Source organism: Brachyhypopomus gauderio, chromosome 5 (assembly GCF_052324685.1).
Source record: "Brachyhypopomus gauderio isolate BG-103 chromosome 5, BGAUD_0.2, whole genome shotgun sequence".
NCBI lineage: Eukaryota > Metazoa > Chordata > Actinopteri > Gymnotiformes > Hypopomidae > Brachyhypopomus > Brachyhypopomus gauderio.
In genome coordinates this window covers 25,641,811-25,660,012 of record NC_135215.1, presented here as the reverse complement: position 1 = coordinate 25,660,012, position 18,202 = coordinate 25,641,811, and the positions used below count along the sequence as shown (strand labels likewise).

General features: G+C 42.7%; 2 protein-coding genes and 1 long non-coding RNA gene across 4 annotated transcripts; 2 read left to right on the top strand and 1 right to left on the bottom strand.

The window, feature by feature from the left end:
• Positions 1 to 12: 12 nt before the first annotated feature.
• On the top strand, positions 13 to 4,558 carry zcrb1 (zinc finger CCHC-type and RNA binding motif 1). The gene is made up of 8 exons (XM_077006736.1): positions 13 to 172; positions 565 to 655; positions 1,762 to 1,790; positions 1,889 to 2,000; positions 2,126 to 2,233; positions 3,136 to 3,245; positions 3,349 to 3,421; positions 3,739 to 4,558. Exons 2-8 carry the CDS (start codon positions 572 to 574, stop codon positions 3,880 to 3,882), a joined length of 660 nt encoding a protein of 219 aa, XP_076862851.1. The 5' UTR covers positions 13 to 172; positions 565 to 571; the 3' UTR covers positions 3,883 to 4,558.
• On the bottom strand, positions 2,540 to 5,356 carry LOC143514935 (uncharacterized). The gene is made up of 3 exons (XR_013130988.1): positions 5,223 to 5,356; positions 3,116 to 3,825; positions 2,540 to 2,594 (listed from the first exon to the last, which is right to left on the bottom strand). It is a non-coding gene; the product is annotated as an uncharacterized LOC143514935 (long non-coding RNA).
• yaf2 (YY1 associated factor 2) lies at positions 4,874 to 12,692 on the top strand. 2 transcript variants are annotated; one of them, XM_077006737.1, is made up of 4 exons: positions 4,874 to 5,036; positions 5,322 to 5,447; positions 10,174 to 10,326; positions 11,542 to 12,692. In XM_077006737.1, the coding sequence occupies exons 1-4, from the start codon at positions 5,011 to 5,013 to the stop codon at positions 11,783 to 11,785; spliced, it is 549 nt and encodes a 182-aa protein (XP_076862852.1). In that variant the 5' UTR covers positions 4,874 to 5,010; the 3' UTR covers positions 11,786 to 12,692. The 2 variants fall into 2 exon arrangements, with proteins under 2 accessions (XP_076862852.1, XP_076862853.1); XM_077006738.1 differs by having other exon boundaries at positions 5,002 to 5,141.
• Positions 12,693 to 18,202: the final 5,510 nt, after the last annotated feature.

The following is an 18,202-nucleotide window of genomic DNA, read 5'->3' as shown; positions in this document are numbered from 1 at the left end:
AATTACGGGGTTGCCAGCTTCACTGTCCTTCAAAAGACAACCGGAAGTCTGCTTTATAATCACTGTAGCTAGCTTTTATCGCTGTTGTTTAAAACAAACTATATAACCTACCTAAATTTGCTGGAATGCATCCTATCTACGGAAGCTTTGTCTCAGAGGTGTAGTTTGTTCGGTAAGTCAGGTCGTGTGTACGTGTGTTACAGAAGTAGCGAGCATGCAAACTCATAGTCATCAGTGGCAGGAGTGTATGTGCCAAGGCTTAATTAACTAGGGCCCAGACATGCAGCTAAATGCCTCAGACCCTGTTTTATTTTTACTCTCAGCCGAAATTCAGATTCACTGATGATTTATTTAAATCGTTATTGTCAGGCATGTTGTGAAGACATGTAATTAAGTGTTTCGACACGTTTTTAAACAGTGTAATGGAGTTTTCACACATTCATAATGCCTAATGCATTAAGCACCCGCTTTTATCCATGTTATTTCACTCAGCTGTTTTTAGGCAGGACATTCAGTCCATCAGTGATAAACCGGTTACTGTCTTTTCTCCCTTTATTTTTCCAGATGCAAGATGAGTGGTGGCTTAGCACCAAGCAAAAGCACAGTTTATGTTTCCAATCTGCCATTCTCCTTAACTAATAATGACTTGCATAAGGTAGGCTATTGTGTATTGTTGTGCTGCAGTACTGTCCTGACTGCTTGGTTTCTTCAACCTAAGTATTACAGGTTGCACTTGATTTAAATAGATTTTACCCATTTATGTTTTGACTTAAAATAATAAGATGAATTATTGATGTATAACTTAACAAATGGACACGTACAGTATGGATTATTATTTGGTATTTAGGGGAGATCTAGTATATTAGTCTTTCTTAGATCTTTGTGTACATAGCTCAATAATTATTAAAGCCAATTTCAGAAATGTCAGTTGCCAGACATGGTGTCAAAACTTATACAAACACCGTAGGAGAACATGCTAACCTTTAAAAATTTACTACAAGAACCACATATAAGGTTGTAGCAATTTCCTCATTTGTGTTTTTCATAATGAAAGTTTGCCTCAGCATGATGCAAGATGTATCTGAATGTTATGCAGAACCTACCTGTGACATGGCTTTACAGATTCCTAATCTGAAAAGTCCTGAAACAAGCATTTCTGATTTCACACTTCCCATCAGTGTCAGTTAATTTGTAAAAACAAACAAAAAAAGTTACTGCTGTTGCTGACATCTTATGGTTTAGCCTGATGATCCTTGAGGTCACAAACCTTATTTTGTGGCAGTTTTGTGCTGTTCAAAAGTTAGAAGTACCTAACAAGGTAATACTTGAACAGCTGAGCTTTTACAGTAAAAACCTATCTGGAGCTTTCTTCCGTCATTTTGTTAGACTGATTGTCAGTGCTTGTCTGGATTGAAAAGTTAATTATTGTTAATTAGGGGCAAGTACAAGCAGGCGGAAGTCCAGCAGTAGGGCTTCAGCACTGCAGTCTTGTCTTAAGGCTGTAGGCCATGTTTTCTGAGCTGACTGATGTCTGATGAGAAGCCTGAAGGTGTCTGTCTTACAAAAGGCTTATCCTGATGATCGGAGTAGAGGTTTTCCTCATTGAGCTAAAGGCTACTTCTCAGTGCTGTTAACCAGAAACAAGATCAATTCTAAGTCTAATACTTCTTGAGATAGTGATTCTTGATGCTGGATTTTCCCAATGAATAACAGCAAATGTTTTGTTTTGCCTCATCTGGAAATTTGCCCATTTCATTCAAGTTATGCACTAAATATGGAAAAGTTGTCAAGTAAGTATACCTAAGCTTGTTCTTTGTTAAAATCTACAATTAAATTGCCATTAACATATTATCTGTAAAAGATAACAGTATTTATGTATAATTTCAAGGGTGACCATTGTCAAAGACAAACAAACACGGATGAGCAAAGGTGTCGCATTTGTGCTGTTCCTGGACAAAGAGTCGGCCCACAATTGCGCTCGATCCCTGAACCACAAACAGGTACATAGATTATCAATTCACCATTGCTTAACCACGTGCTTAACCATTGCTAGTTGTCTATCTGCAAGTCTTTTTGTCACTATGATGTGAAGTTAGTGGCCACTAACTTTCTGTGAACCCCACAGTTGTTCGGTCGCACAGTGAAGGCCAGCATTGCCATTGATAACGGGAGAGCTGCTGAATTCATTCGGAGAAGAAACTACACTGACAAGTCCCGGTGTTATGAGTGTGGTGTAAGTTCTGAGATTTACAGCCAATTTTTCATACTTGTTGCATTTTACCTAGACACAGTTTCATAACCACAAATGTCTTCAGGTGTTAAACATACATATTAACAACCCTTTCTTAACAAAGTCAAAGGTCAAAGAATTCTGCTTATAATTGTTTTCCACATGTAATTTGCAAGTGTGTACAGTGCTTTGTCCAATCACGTTTGGCTCTCAGAAGTGGTACAGAGGTAGAGCATTTACTTTATCAAGCAAAATGTCTTTACATTTTTTAAATTTCTGCATTCAGAGCATACCTTTTGTCGATCAGCCATCAAATCCAAAAGCATTTCCATATCGTCCCCAGGTCTGATGTAGGGAGCAGCTTCTGGAATCGTTACATACTTTGAGTCTACTCCAGTTGTTTTATTGTTACATTTCACTACAGTGATATCTAAGAAGCTGCAAATATTGTAATATTGTTTGGAACCAACTGTTTCACTAAATTACTGAATATAGATTTAGTCACTGGAATGAATGCCATGGGTATGCAGAAGTTTGCCATAAACCTACTACAACAAATCATTCTGATATCAGCCAGTATATTTTTGGTGCATGTGTAACCCTAGTATTGGCCTAAAGCCTCATCGTAATCCAGATGGAGAAAGCTGTAAATTATGATGCATCCCCAATTCATCTGTGATGGCCCTTAATCCCATTTATAAAAGCACATAAATTACGCAGTCAAAGTTCCATATTTAGCCTTTTTACTGTACTGCAGATCCAGGCAAATAAGTTAATTCAGACAAATACGGCTGTACACTTTTTTATTTATTTATTTACTTAATTTTTTTTTATGACTGAAGTTGTGAATCATCCTTATCAGTCAAAATGAAGTCTGCTACACACCTCTTGTCTCTTCACTGCAGGAAGATGGTCACCTAAGCTACGCCTGCCCAAAGAATTTACTCGGAGAAAGAGAACCACCCCCAAAAAAGCAAAAGAAAAAGAAGAAAAATAAGCAGCACGTTGAGGAGGTGTAAGTAGCGTTCAGTGCACTAGCCCAGCTGCAGTGAGGTGCTGCGTCGTTTGCTGATGTTAGGTGGTGTGTTTTGGCATTGGTGTCTTTTTTTCTCCTCAAGTGAGCAAGAAGAAAGTGAAGATGAGGGCGAAGACCCTGCCCTTGACAGCTTAAGTCAGGCCATTGCTTTCCAGGTGAGCATGTTAAAAAGGTTTTCACTTGTGCTTTTGTAAACTAATACTTTAACTGTACAGTACTATGACTTTTTTTCTTTAGAGTCTTAGATCTATGTCGTAATGTAAACATGACTTTACATTTATACATGCTAAATCAACTAAATATGCTAAAAGGTTAATAGGCTGCAATTTATGTTCATTGGTGTTCATTGGTGAGTCATTGGTGTTCAGTTTAGTCCAGGACTAAACATAAAACCACAACAAAGCAGAAGCATGGGGGTGTCTTCTAAAGTCTGTTCAAAAGCAAACTTTCATTAAGCTCTTACTGTGTACAGCAAGCCAAAATTGAAGAGGAAGAAAGACGAAGGCGGCAGGTCGTGGAGGAGTCGTGCGCTGCTTCAACATCAGAGGACTCGCAGAAGCTGAGGAAGATCAAAAAGAGCACCTACTTCAGTGACGAGGAGGAGCTCAGCGACTGAAGAACATTTTGATGTTCTCAAGATGATGTATCTTATTTTCCGGAATAAGTGCTTGCAACGTTGCACTTATGCCAGATTATAAGAGAGACTTACTTAAAGCATTGAGAAAATGGAGGGAACTAGATTTTAGTCATTTGGTGCAGTTGTTATTGATGTTGCTCTCAGAATACTTAGAATTACACTCATACGCAGTAGTCATTCCATGAAGGCATGCAGAAATGTTTTCATTTCTAGATTGTGTATTCTGTTTGTATTATTTTTTATATATACTTTTTTTTATTTTAAATAAAGTACAGATGTTTATCATTTTCAAGCGTAGACAGAGATGAATAAATAAAACTATTTTTGACAAAGTTCTTCGCACTTTGTACACATGCACTCTATCCTCAAGTGCATACGTATACAATGCGTCTCCATCCTTCAGAGCTACAGCATTGTCAAATGCCTGGATGTGTTTGTAGGAGAGCCATGGGAAGCTAAAATAATGAATTCCCATTTTCCCCTCTTTCTCTCACATAAAAATGGGAATTTATGTAACCAAATCTTCTATTTGTGTTGTTCCATCTGTGATGCAAAAGCCTTTTACAGCCTCAAGTTTCATGGGGATTGTTAAGACTGTAACTGTTAGCCAATGGCAGAATTGGACTGAGTCTGGCTGTCTTTTATTTATAGCTCGGTGGTTGCAGAAGAGCCTACTTTTGAGCTGTGAAGCTGTGCGAGTTAGACAACTTAAGAATCCATTAAAACGATATCGGGTTGTGTTCTATTATTTGGCTTAACTGAAATGTTGAATGAGTGTGGGGTAAATGCACTTTTAAAGACTTCTCCGATGTCTTAACTATTAGGTCGGTAGATAAATGTAATTCCCGTGCAACGAATAAACCTACTGGGTGAAATGAAGTTTATAAGTGTAAGTTTAAACTACGCGGATCGTGTGTTTTGTGTTAAAAGCGATCTCTCGTAAACCCGACGACCCTGTCTTTTGAGAAAATTATTGGTTGGATGTACTTGGTCACGTGAGCGTCCTTGTACTGGAGTTTCTACGACAGCTGGGAGCCGTGGGCGCATCGCGGTTAACAAAATAGCGACTGCGCTGGTAACGCCGCACACAAACAAAGTTTTGGCAGCATGGGAGACAAGAGGAGCCCGACGAGGTAAAATAATACTCATACTGTCACTGAAGATACTCGAAGCGAGCAACACGGGAGCTCAGACAGTCCCCGCGCCCAGGGTTTAGGCTGAGGCTGTGTGTGAATGAGGTAGCTGCAACACAACCATGGCGGACTCATGTTCTAATACTCTATCCTGTCATAAAACCAAGACCTCGTAAAACCACTCACCTTTTCAAGGGTAGCGCTGACTGGGTGTTGGTAACGTTAGACTTTTTTCAGAAATACTTCAAGTTAGACATGTGGTGTTCTCTGTTTTTGTTTTTGAAGGCCGAAACGGCAACCGAAACCCTCGTCTGACGACGGATACTGGGATTGTAGCGTCTGTACGTTCAAGAACAGCGCCGAGGCGTTCAAATGCATGATGTGCGATGTCAGGAAGGGAACGTCAACGCGGTAAGTGGATCAGATCTGATTTTTGGACCGATAAACGTCTTGTCAGCATTCGTTGTCTCAGCCGCGAGATGATGGGACTCGTTCGCGTGTTGATACAATGTTATCCGCGTAGTTATTATGTTTCAAACAATGAAGCGGCACTAATGCGAGCGCTCCGAAGCGTAGAGCCGCAACTAAATAGCCGTCAGTTATATTTAAACGCCTCGAATATACAGCTGTTTATTTGTCATTTTTTTGAGTAGTCGAGGTCTGCGGTAGACTGTTAAAATGTAGCCTGAAGATTATGAAATGAAACTGCCACTTCGTAATGCTTTGTAAACATGAGAGCATTACATTTTTTTCGGAGAGATGCGCTGGTTGCAGGCTTCTACATTTCATTATTGTAAATTATTTATTGCCGCTATCGGTAATTCAAGTAAACAACGTCCAGCGGTTCTTTTAGTTTGAAGAGCGAGTGTCATGGGGTTAACGTTAGTAATTGACTCTTTGTTGTTGTGTTTAGAACATTATTTGTGCGCTCAGGTTTGCGAGGTAATGTATTTAAAATCATTTGGCCTAACACTAGCCATGAAAACGATGTATGCATTTAATGAAGCCCAGCTCGGCGGGTCTTGGGAGAGAGAGGGTCTTAGAGTTGTGGAGCAGCATCCAGCTTTGCCCGTCGTCGGTAACATTTGCCCTGACATCAGAGCTCTCGGGCTAAGATCCAGGAAATGATACACTCGTCCCCAAACTGCATCATCGCACTTTCGGGACAAAATAATCCCACGAGTTTAATTTAGCCCACGGTTTACAATTGAAGCGCCTCAGAAATTGGTTATCACAATTGGTTTTGGAGAACTGCAGGTCCCTCCGTCCTGCGTATAGACGTTTGAACGGGGTAGTATGTGTGAGTGTGTGGCTGTTACACGACCAGGCCCCTGTGGCAGCTGGCTCCCAGACAGCCAGAGCTCATTAGTATTCAATAGCTTAATCAGGCGCGGTGTCATCAGGGGGAGAAGCACCTCATCAGGACATTTAACCACTGAGACACACACACACACACACACACACACACACACACACACACACACACACACACACACACATACTGGCGTTCTCTTCCCCTCCCCTTCCTCTGCCTCTGTTGCGATGCCCCTGAGATGGCTGTTGCTGCTGGGCTTTAATGATGATGTGCCCTTCATTCAGTGACACGAACAGTCCATTAATTTACAAACCCGAGAGCCGTGCAGGGCGAGTTCTTGGTGCGGTAGCCCTTAGAATGGTACGCTCCAGCGGATTGGGTCATCCACGTACCACCGAGCGCATTTCCTATTTAAGACCACGTGCCACAGAGCTAGCTGCACGCCCCTACCTGCTTTTGGACTCGGGCCGTAGGAAGGAGGCCCCTGGCCTTGCTGTTTGGACCCCCCCTTTGCACGCTGCAGTTAGTGTATGAGGATGAATGTTTTATGAGGCGGGCTTTACCACGGAGCGCTGCAAGCAGGTGTTGTTGACCACCGCAAAGCTCCAGGGTTGGGGGCAGGGCAGGAAGGAGCAGGACACTGACGGTTCTCCTTCAATCAGATTCAGGTCTTTCAGGCCACACTTCTTATCAGCCTGACCCTGAACCCAACCCCCCAGCCCCAAACCCAGATCTGTTCTGTGGGTGGCATGTTCACCTGATGCTGATGCCCACAGAGTACCCCACCACACACACACACACACACACACACCACCCATCGTTCCCTCTAACCAGAGCACACTTCCAAAATGGGCATGCTGCCACTCAAGCTCATGATGCCAGTCTCTGAGTCGGCAGCGTAAACAACATTCCTGTGTGCCTCAGGCCAGGCTCGCGCCTTTAGCACATGGCCCAGCTGATGACAGATCGAACAGGATGGGGGAGGGTCTGCTGTGTGGTGGATAACCTCACTACATACACTTGACATCAATACAATCACAGCAATTATGGCCAACTGGTATTTCTGTGGTCCTAAGGACCCCAAGATGCACTTCTTAGTGGTGGTTCCGTTTTAGGCATTATTATTATTTTATTGCACTCTTTCTCTCAGTTGGAATGGAGCATGTAGAGTTTGGAGGTTTATGTAAGTCCTGGTTAAGCTTTTGTGGCAGTGTGGGTGCAAGAGGCTAAAGTGGCCTTGTCTGCCGAGCCAAAACCAACAGTGTGCAAAAGTTCTCAGCAAAACGGCTCCACCCCCAAGCTCAGAAGACGGTGCACTGGCAACCTCATTTGCCAAAATACTCCATCCTGGGTTGTGTGTGTATGTGGGGGGTGGAGTTGGTTTGAAGTGGTTGTGTGTGTGTGTGTGGGGGGGGGGTGTTGGGAGGGAGACCCGAGAGAGATTCTACCACAGACACGACTCTGCTAGCCAAGGCACGACGAGCCCTGCACTGCATTTCTGACATATGCTGACCTAATTTTGAGGGGAAAGGGAGGGGGTGTGGGAGGAAGAGAATAGAAGAAGGGATGGCCATGAAGGAGGGAGCAGGCAAGGCGAGGCGTAGAATACCGGCGTGGCAGAGAGGAAAGGCTAGCGGAAAGGCTAGCGGCGGGAAAGCGAGGGAGGTCAGCGGAGGGGAAGCCGCAGGAGGCTCGGGGCCATCTGTCAGAAGGAGTGGGCGGGTAGGGGGGTTGGGGGCGGGCCTTGGCACCAGCACGGGGGCCTGAGCACCCTCGTGCGGCGGCGTGCATTAATCACGGCCTCACACTCCTGACTACACGCCATCTCCCCATAGTCCTCACACCCTCGCGCACACACCTGAGCTACCGACGGCTCAGCAGCGGGGATAATGGAGGGGGTTTAGCATAACACGCTGTTTACATTAGTGCAGGTGTTTTCTCAGCGCTTAAGGGGGAAGCTGTGAGGAAATTTGTCAAAGGTAACAAACGTTTTTGTTTTGGGTTTCTGCTCCTGAAGGCAGGTAGCTTTAGTCAGCAAAACCGGTTCTGTCCCATGTTAGAGAGAGAGAAAGAAGGGATGATGGATGAGCCTTCAAGGGAGGTTGCGGTCATGTGATCACATTTTCTTAATTTGCTCGCTGACCTCTGAGCTTGGTTATCAGCGATGAAATAAATGTGGAAGGAGTTGCAGGTGTGTTGGTATTACACCTCTTGTATAGCTGCTTTTGGTGAAAGCTAAACTTGAACTTCGAGCATGAATTGAAACGCAACATATCCTTTCTGTGCACTTGTTCCGAAGGCACTCCTTTGCAGTGCTTGTTATAAAGGCTAAGGAATAATCCTTGGTTTGAGAAGTTGATCCCGAACCCTTGTAAAACAGCCCATGTGCAGGTCGTAGGCCTGTGTGTCATAGAGCACACAATCTCTAACTCTAGAGGCCTCACATTTGTTCTGTAAAAGCTGTAGAAATAACAGTTATTAGGACACTGCATGAAATCCAGGTGCCCTACGGTAATCGTTTGCTGTCTGTCCTCTCCTTCACAAATGGTATTATTACTCTCTCAGAAAGCCCAACTAAGCTGTCTGTAAGTACGATATAATGACCCCCCTTTAAAGCTCAATCTCATGACCATTTTATGCTAACAGCTCTGACGTCTGTTAACTGACATCTGCATTCACAGTATACCGCAAGAGTCGGATCATAGCAATAATTACAAATACAGCACTGGAAGCTTCCCGTATGGGTTCCAATCACTATATAAACAAACAAATAAACAAAAGTAGGCCAGGTACGTCATTATGGGATAAAAAAAATATTGCATTTTCTTTTGCTCGATTGATGAAATAGAACATTAAACCTAATTGTGTCAAAAACCGGAGTTTCCATGTGGAAGTACATCTGTAGCACATCTGTTTTAAGTGATCCCCAGCAGTTATACGTAGACATTCAATATGCCAGAGCTCACTTAGATGTGTCTTGCAGAAACATTTTATCAGTCATCTTCACGCCACTCAACTGAAGCTTCTATAAAATATATATATATTTGAAAAAAAGACACAATGAGTCTCGAAGATATCGGAATTTGTTTTGCATTGGTGGTAGTAGAGCTCTTAGCAGCTCTGCTAAGGGTCTGGAAGTTGAACGTTTTGGTGAGGAGAAACCTTTTTCTGCCCTCATTTAATGACACGTGATATATATCATTTTGAACATTCTCCACACTGCAGCTATTGCTGAAGGATTAAAAAAACCTATTACAGTAAAAGTGACTAATTTCTCATTGCTGCTCGCATGCTTCCTAACCATCATGACAAAGGCGTCCATCGACTGCAGGCACGGTTGTTAACGGCAACATTTGACAACATTTGCGTACCGCAACGCCTGAGGTGGCACGACCAGTAACATTGGGTTTACCACCTAACTGCCGACACTGGAATGTACCCACGGGCTTCAGCCCGGTGAGGGCTGAAAGACGAGGGGCCCGAGCAGAAGCACTGGATTCTCGCTTTGACTATCTGCCGCACGACGGATTGGATTTCTCCGCAACTTTTTTTGCGTGAGGCCTGTCTGAACTTGGCGTTTTCCTGGACTCCCTTTTTCAGGCTTCATTCAGATGACTTGAGATCAGCCCGATTTGCATTTCTGGCAGTTCTGGTTTTCTCACTTGGCCTCCCATCCCATTCTCTCTCTCTCCCTCTCTCTCTGTCTCTCTCTCTCTCTCTGTCTCTCTCTCTCGCTGTCTCTTTCTCCCTCCCTCTATCTCTCTTGCTGTCTCTCACACTCCACTCTCACGCCCCCCCCCCCCCCTCCCCTCCACCCCCCAGGAAGCCTCGTCCTGTCTCCCAGCTGGTAGCACAGCAAGTAACGCAGCAGTTTGCATCGCCCACTCAGCCCAAGAAGGAGAAGAAGGAGCGGACGGATAAGGAGAAGACCGAGAAGGAGCCTGCGCTGAAGAGGAACAGCCACAAGAAAATGAGGTGATGCTTCCTGGCCATCGTGTCTTTTCAGCCAGCGTGTTTTTTTATCCAGGGTAGCTCTGCGTTCCCCCAGCCCAGACCCGAGGAGCCACTGTCCTGCGAGACTCTGCCTTCTCCCTGCTGTTACGTAGTACGGGAGCATTAAATGAGCAGTGTGTAAGCCAGCAGGACACTGAACTGCACTCATCAGTACCAACACCTACCCCTCTACCCCACCTGAGTTACACATAGGGTTTTCCTTACTCATATTCTCCAGCTGCAGCTGTGTGGTCCCCACATCTGTGGTACGATCTGATATGTACAGAGGTGTCAGATTAGTACTGGTTTGGCTGTAGGCGGATCCGTAGCCTCCAGGGAGCAGAGATCACTAAACGCATCAGCAAAGATGTCTGGGTGGAAGCCTCTCCTGTCCTGAGATCCCACCAGATGACCGTTATATGTTCAGACTTTGGGACGGTGCCTCTAGTGACCCCTAATATCAGTTTATCTCTTTCCATAAACTCAGCTATCTTCAGGGAACATTTCTCATTACATGTGCCAGTCTTGGATCAGTGCATGGCTCATTATTTACAGTTACATGGAAAAAAAGCAAGTTTAACCCTGGGGCTCTTAATAAAGGTTCAGCCATTTGTCTAAATACAATTTATTATACACTTAGTGATGGCTTTTTTCAGAATATCTTCTAGATATAGCTAGAGAACTGCAATACATGTAGCCCTCAGGTGTAGGCTGTAATCCTCTGCTCCAAGCACCCTTACTGTACTGCATGCTAGATTTCTCTACACTGTGTATAATCTCTATACTCTGTCTGCTAGAGTATACTGTGTATATTTTCAGCCTTTCTTGGTCTCTTTGATGAGTAACCCAGTTTTAACCAAAGTGTAATGTTAGTGTAATGCTTTCACTATACATTTACATTATAGATTCACTTATAAATATACATTTGTAAATATACTGGTGTTGCACTTAAGAATACACCATAGACTGTCCAGGTGTAGCATATGTGTCCAGGTGTAGCATAGGTGAGCAGCTGTAGCATAGGTGTACTTAATCAGCTGGCAGCTTTAGTCCGAGAGAGTCATCTTACAAGACGGACTTCTAGGCTCTCGTCAGTCCAGAAAAGGGTTGTAAATAAAAAAAGAAAGGCTGTTCGATGATGATGCCAGGGCCCCTCATACAACTGACATGCACATCTCCATCTCCGTGCCCTCCCAGGCCAAGGTTAAAAAACGTGGACCGAAGCAGCGCTCAGCACCTGGAGGTGACCGTGGGCGACTTGACAGTCGTCATCACAGACTTTAAGGAGAAAAGCAAGCCGTCAGCTAGCCCCTCTTCCAGCGCCGCCTCGGTGGACCACCACAGCCAGAGCGGTTCCAGCTCCGACAACACAGAGAGGGGCTTCTCTCGCTCCTCCTCCCCACGGGGGGAAGCCTCCTCCCTCAACGGGGAGGCCCATTAAGAGCCGAGCAACGTAGCATTCGTCGTCACGCCCCTTCCTCTTGCCCATCCCCTCGCAACTCTCCTCACCCCTCCCCTCTCACGGGTCTCTTTGCACCTGAGCACGTGCAGGAACATGCGTTATGCCGAGACTTACTGACCCTGGCTTCATCAACCACCGCCGTACCTGGAGCGTTTAAACCCAAGGCCGAATCCTGGCTGATTACACCATAGGCCCTGTTTTAACGCACTTAAGTGAACTGGTGACTTCTCCTTTGCCGGACTTTGATGATGGTGATAAAATATGGCAGCAAATTGGAAGGAGTGCGAGTTTCACTCACTGTTCAGTACTGATATGATGTGGTAATATTAAAACATCAAGCCAGTGTTATTCTCAGTCTTCATTGAGACGTCGATGTCCGCTCTTGTCTTATCAAATGTTGTAGGTTGATTTGGTTACATTCTCTTGTTTTCTTTTCTTCTTTTTCCTGGAACATCAAGTGCAACGTGGGAGAAAACGTTACACCTTTCTGTAACTGTACAGTCCTTCATCGATAACTAACGTGTAGCAACAGGACTTCTTACCCACTTATTTCCTGCACCTGCTGGCACTTGGTGTGTTTTTAATGGGGGGGAGAAAAAAGAGGCAGTAGTTTATTATGTTTGTTTGTTTTTCAGTGTCGAATTTAGAGAAAACTGCATTAGCATCTTAGTTTATTGTTCCACCCAGCCATACGGTAATGTTAGAATATCTTGGTTCTTCTCGCCATGATGATTAAGTAAAACAAAAACATTTTATTAGTGAAAATGGAAAATGTATTTGTAAAATGTTGACTTTGTTTTTGTTGCCTCCTTTATAATGAGCAGTGGTATATAAATATATTGCAGTATTGGAATTATCTCTTAATAAATCTAATATTTAGACTCCATGGATGTATCTTATTTTCTGAAGGTAAGAGATGGTGAGTTGGCCCAACACGGCCATTTTTCCATCTCTGAGGCCTTTGAAGTGGCTTAATGTCTTTAATATATTTCACAGAGAAAAACTGCTCCTGGAAAGCTACGTGTAAATCAATGTGAGGTTGGTTTTTGGAATTCTGAGAGGTGGACTTTGTTATTTTTGTTATTTTGTTGTTTAGTATTGTTGATCTCTTTTTGTATGTCCGTGATCTTGTAGAAGGTATTGTAGCAACTTTCAGAGGCTTTTACCCACTTTATGCTTTGATCCAGTGGGTAACGTTTAGCAAAGCACCTCCTAGGAGACGCCTGGGCTGTTGTCCCGAGCCATCTCACGCCTGCTCCAGACCTCGGAATGGGAGCTTGGTGTGAAGGAAAGCCAGGTTTGGATGAAGTAGACACACATGCTTCGAGAAGCTACTTGCGCAAATATGGGAGAGGTAAGTAGATGTTCATTTTAGTACAGAGCATTTTTATGAATCCAAAAGTGTGGTGTCTTTTGTGATGGAAAAAGATCTTTAACACCTATATCTAATGTGTTTAATGTATACTAAGAAAACCTGACATAAATGGACATCACCAAATTTCCATCACACTTTGAGGTAAAAGTTATTTTTATTGTAGTCATTCAAATCAAGTAAAAAAAAAAATCAGCCTAAAATTTCCATCATAACCGGATGAGTTTTAAAAGGTTAAAATGGAGATTCTGGATTTGGGAGAGTTGATGGCATATCATATCAAATGGTACTTTACACTAGTTTAAACAAACTAAATTATTTTCAGCAGTGTCCTTTCAGGAATCAGAGAGCTTGTGCAGGCAGTGGTCATGGTTTCTTGTCCATGTTCAGCAGTTCCACCTTTTGCCATAAGGGGGCAGTCGAGCAGATGTGAAGGTGCAGGTCTAGAGTTGCAGTGCTGCAGATCTGCCGCTGGATAGTTGTGAATTCCAGGTGAACCATGAACCACTAAGAAACTAAAGTTTCGCGCACACTTCTGCCTCATGTCTGCGGGGAGGGCAGCAGTCGCCTGGAGGAACACTTCCCATTCTTGGCTGCACGAATTTGAGCCTGTTTTGTCAAATTAAACTAAAATAGATTGATGTTGGGGTAATTTGTATGCTGAAATAGTCTGTTTTTAGTATTTTTCTTATTAAGCCTTAGCCTCTGGAACATCCTTCTTCAGTGTTCAGCACAGAGAACATACACTGAAGATTCTTAAGCTATTCTACATCATGACTTGCAACAAAAAACAATGGGTGATGGAGAAATTCTGAACGTGTGTTTGTCAGAGCTACCTGAATTCTTACCAAATATATATCAAATATATATTTGTATAGCGCTTTTCACAACATATGTTGTCACTAAGTACCAGTATTTTTACCAGTATTCTTACCAGTATTCTTTTAAGAGAATTATGGGATTGATGTTAAGTAGAGGATGTTTTTTGTTTGTTTGTTTTTTTACACATACACGATTCAGTGTTAACTTTTATTTTAGAACCTGATTTCTGAAATCTAGTTATTATGTGCCTTAGTTAGTGAATATTCCATTATTGTCCTGTCTTGGTTGGCAGCTTGGAAGTTCCATCACATCATTTTGTGCATGGCAAGGGGTTCAGCATTGAATTGAGTTTGGCACAACTAGACAACAATGGGCTAGATAACTGTGATATGTAACTTTTATGTCAATACTAGATAGTAGGGATGTCCCGATCCAGCTTTTTGAACTTCCGATCCAATACCGATATTTATTTGCACATCCTATACGATACCGGTCTTTCTGAGCATGTATTAAAGTTTAAGTTATTTAGCCAACTTACTTTGTTGTCAAACTCATGTTGAAATGTTTTACTCTTGATAACAAGTAGCCAGCTGAATTAGGTGTGTTTGAATAATACACAGTGGTTGGTAAGGAGTAAGGAGTAACCTGTTTATTTAGCAATGAATAAACTCAAAGTAGACAAAATAATAAATAACAAACAGAAATGGCATCAGTAAACCAAGGCTTAAAAAGCCATAAGTGCAAATAATATTGCACTTAAATTGTATTTAAAAAGCAAAAAACACAACCTGAGTAGAAAATATTCTATTAACAGCATCAGTCTTGAGTGCTCTACTCATCAGTGCTCTTGAACAAGTGTAAACCAAATCTTTTAAAAAATCAGTGCAAATATCATAAACTATTTAAAAGCAAAATGCCTTCTACTCCCCAATCTCCTCCACACTTTGCTGCCCCATCTACACACTCCCTTCAATTCCAACAGTTTGCCCTGCCTGCAGTCCGAGCATGATGGGGAGATTATTTTTTACAAAGATGGTTTTCTTTAGAAACTCTTCGTTGTTTATGGTGGTATGTCGCTAAATGCTTGATTAGATTGGTTGTATTAAAAGTTCTTGGGCATACAGCTTTACCATCACGCTTGACTTTACTGTGGCATATCTTGCACTATACCTCTTCGTCTTTGTCGTCCTTTAAGGTAAAATAATCCCACACAACTGGCGAATACACAGCAAAACCTGGAATGGATTATCTAAATTGGTGTGCTGGAGAACCCGGATCGGACTTTCAAAAAAAAAAAAAAAAAAACTGGATCGGCATTTTCTCATGCCTGCCGCTCTGATACCGATACGCTTTTTTTTTGCAAATATCGGCGGCCGATCCGATCCAAATATCGGATCGGGACAAGCCTACTAGAAAGTGTCACAAGTACGTTATCTTCATCTGCTCTGTGCTGAGTTTAAATATGGGGATTGTTTTGACAGTTTGGAAATGGGAATTGTATTGTCTGAAATTGGATACTTCTGTACTAAATATGCCAAAAGCATACTTCTGGGATAGTGTCTGAAACTTTAATTTTCACATTCAGTTTTGAAAGGTTCCCAGAAAATTCACTATGTATAAAAACTCTACACTGTTCAGTGCTTTTATTCCAATGTTATGGGATATTTCTGAAGCCAAAACAATACAAAATGGAGGATGCTGATTTCAATTTTCAAAGTGTAAGACTGTGTTTATACTTGTGAGCTTTGGGTCCCGGACAAAAATTTAAAAATTTTTCATTTTCTTGTTTGGTTCAAGGGACTACAATTACAAGTACAACCACAGCTTAAGTACAATGCTTAATCACAGAAGAAATTAATGTGCCTTTTATGAATTTATTTTGTAAAATGTTTATAATGGAGTATGATATGTGCCAAAACATAAGAGGTAAGTGTGTTTGTTTAGCAGGAGCATGGCTGTTAGCTAACTGTTTTAGGTTGTCAACATTGTCAAATGCTACAATATTTTGTGGGTTTTTTTCGATTACAGGAACTTAAAAAAAGCAAAGTAGGTCTGAAATGTTCCATGCACATTTAGAAGTAGAACTAACCCCGTCATGAGAATAGTACATTGTTAGTAGTACATTGTTTTGTAGAAATGTGTTAAATAATTTAGCCGTGTAACTCCATAGATGCAGACAGTAGAGTGGGTCATACTGAAGAGCTCAGTGACTTTAACTATGGCACCATGACAGGGTGTGACCTTTGTCAAAAGTCAGTTCAGGAGCTCTGCTGCCCCAGTCAGTTGTTAATGCTATTAATGTGAAATGTCCCATGACGTGTCCCAATAATAGCATCACCAGCTCGGCCTTGAAGCAGCCCTCCAGGCAGACTCACTGGGCAGGGCCACAGCGTCCTGAAGAAAGTGGTCTGTAAAACTCTCAAACACTCTGTTGCATCACTCACTTCAGAGCTCCAGATGGTCTCTGGAGGCAACATCAGCACAGGGACCCTGTGTAGACAACTTCATGAAAATGGAAGCTGTGGCTGAGCTGCTGTCCTCAACCTCAAAGCCGCGGTGGCTTGCAGGCTTCGGCCTCTGGAACAGTGAGAAAGTGTGTTGTAGAGTGATGGAACACACTTCGCTATCTGGCAGGCTGTTGTGTCGTGACCATGCCCCATGCACAAAACGAGATCAATAAATACATGGTTTGACGACTTTAGTGTGGAGAAAATGTCATCGGCCTGCACGGAGTGTTGACCTCAAACCCCACTGAACACCTTTTGGGATGAACTGGAATGTCGATTGCAAACTAGGCCTTGTCCAACGTCATTGTCTGACCCCACAAATGCTCTTTTCACTGACTTGGCCCACATTCCCAAAAACACACTCCAGAATCATGTGGAAAGACTCCCAGAAGAATGGAGGCAGTTGCGGCCACATGGGGAGGCCGTCACCTAATAATCTGCCACTTCAGTATGCGGAGTGAAAGCTTATGAACATAAGCAGACTCTGCTTTCAGGCATCAGATTGAGAAGGTTCCACATCCATTTGTTGGTCAATGCTGTGGATCTCCAGGCTGGGCTTTAATGGCCCATCGTTCTTTAACTGCTGTGAACTGCATTCACACTGTTTACATCAGGCAAGCTGACAACTTTGGATCCAGAGTGCAGTATGCCATTTGCTTCACACAGGATCCATTTGACAGTGAGACAGGCATCAGCTCTGAAATTTTATTCAAATCATGTAAACTCACAAATGTCCAGGAGATGGCAATAGAGTTCAGGAAGAAAATACAATATTTCTAGTTTTCAGGGATGGCCAGGTAGTACACACAACTGCTTACATCCCAGGTTCATGAATCTGAACCAAGCAATCAGTACTACCATGCTGCTACCTTCGATAACACTCGCTTTACACATTTTGCTCTATATTGTTTATCATTGCTATTTTGGTTGGTGTCTGTGGTGCCAACCACAGGAGGATGTGCCCCATTCCCCTTTTGAGTCTTGATTCTTCTCAAGGTTGTTTCTTCATGCTCTTATGGAGTTTTTCCTTGCCACTGTTGTCTTTGGCTTGCTCACTTGTTTTTGGCTTGGACTCGGACATCTGCAAAGCTGCTTTGTGATAAGGACTGTTGTAAAATAGCACTATAGATCCGTTTAACGTTAACTTTGAAAATATACATTTAAAGCACAGCTGAGGACTTCCCCTGCCTCTCTATAAAGTATAATCCTTTGCCTTGCAATCTTCAATCAGACTGTGTAATATGCTTCTTTGAGACAATGCGGTTCACGTTTGTATTATTTTGTTTGTATGTATAGGGTTGGGTAGTAATGGAATACATGGCAGTTTTGTTTTACTCCTGTGGTACTGGATTACATTAGTTACTTAAAAAGGTTTAAGTTAGATTCCTGATACATTTTAAAACTATGGCAACTGCTTGTAGGATTACGCCACAACATAAGGATAACATTGCTTATTTTGTCTTTTTATTTTTCTATTGTCCAGTGAATTGCACTCCTTTTACTGGTGTTGTTCATGTAGTTAAGGGAAACTGTTCGTACATAAGGGACCGCCCAACACTGGGCAAAGCTTAGAACTTTCTAGAGACTTTGGTAGCATTACTGGCAAAGCTAGCCAGAACATTGGTATTTCCATGGATCACTGAACTGGCTGGACAGAGACAGTGAACCAGGTACAGACCAGACTACAGAGTGCTG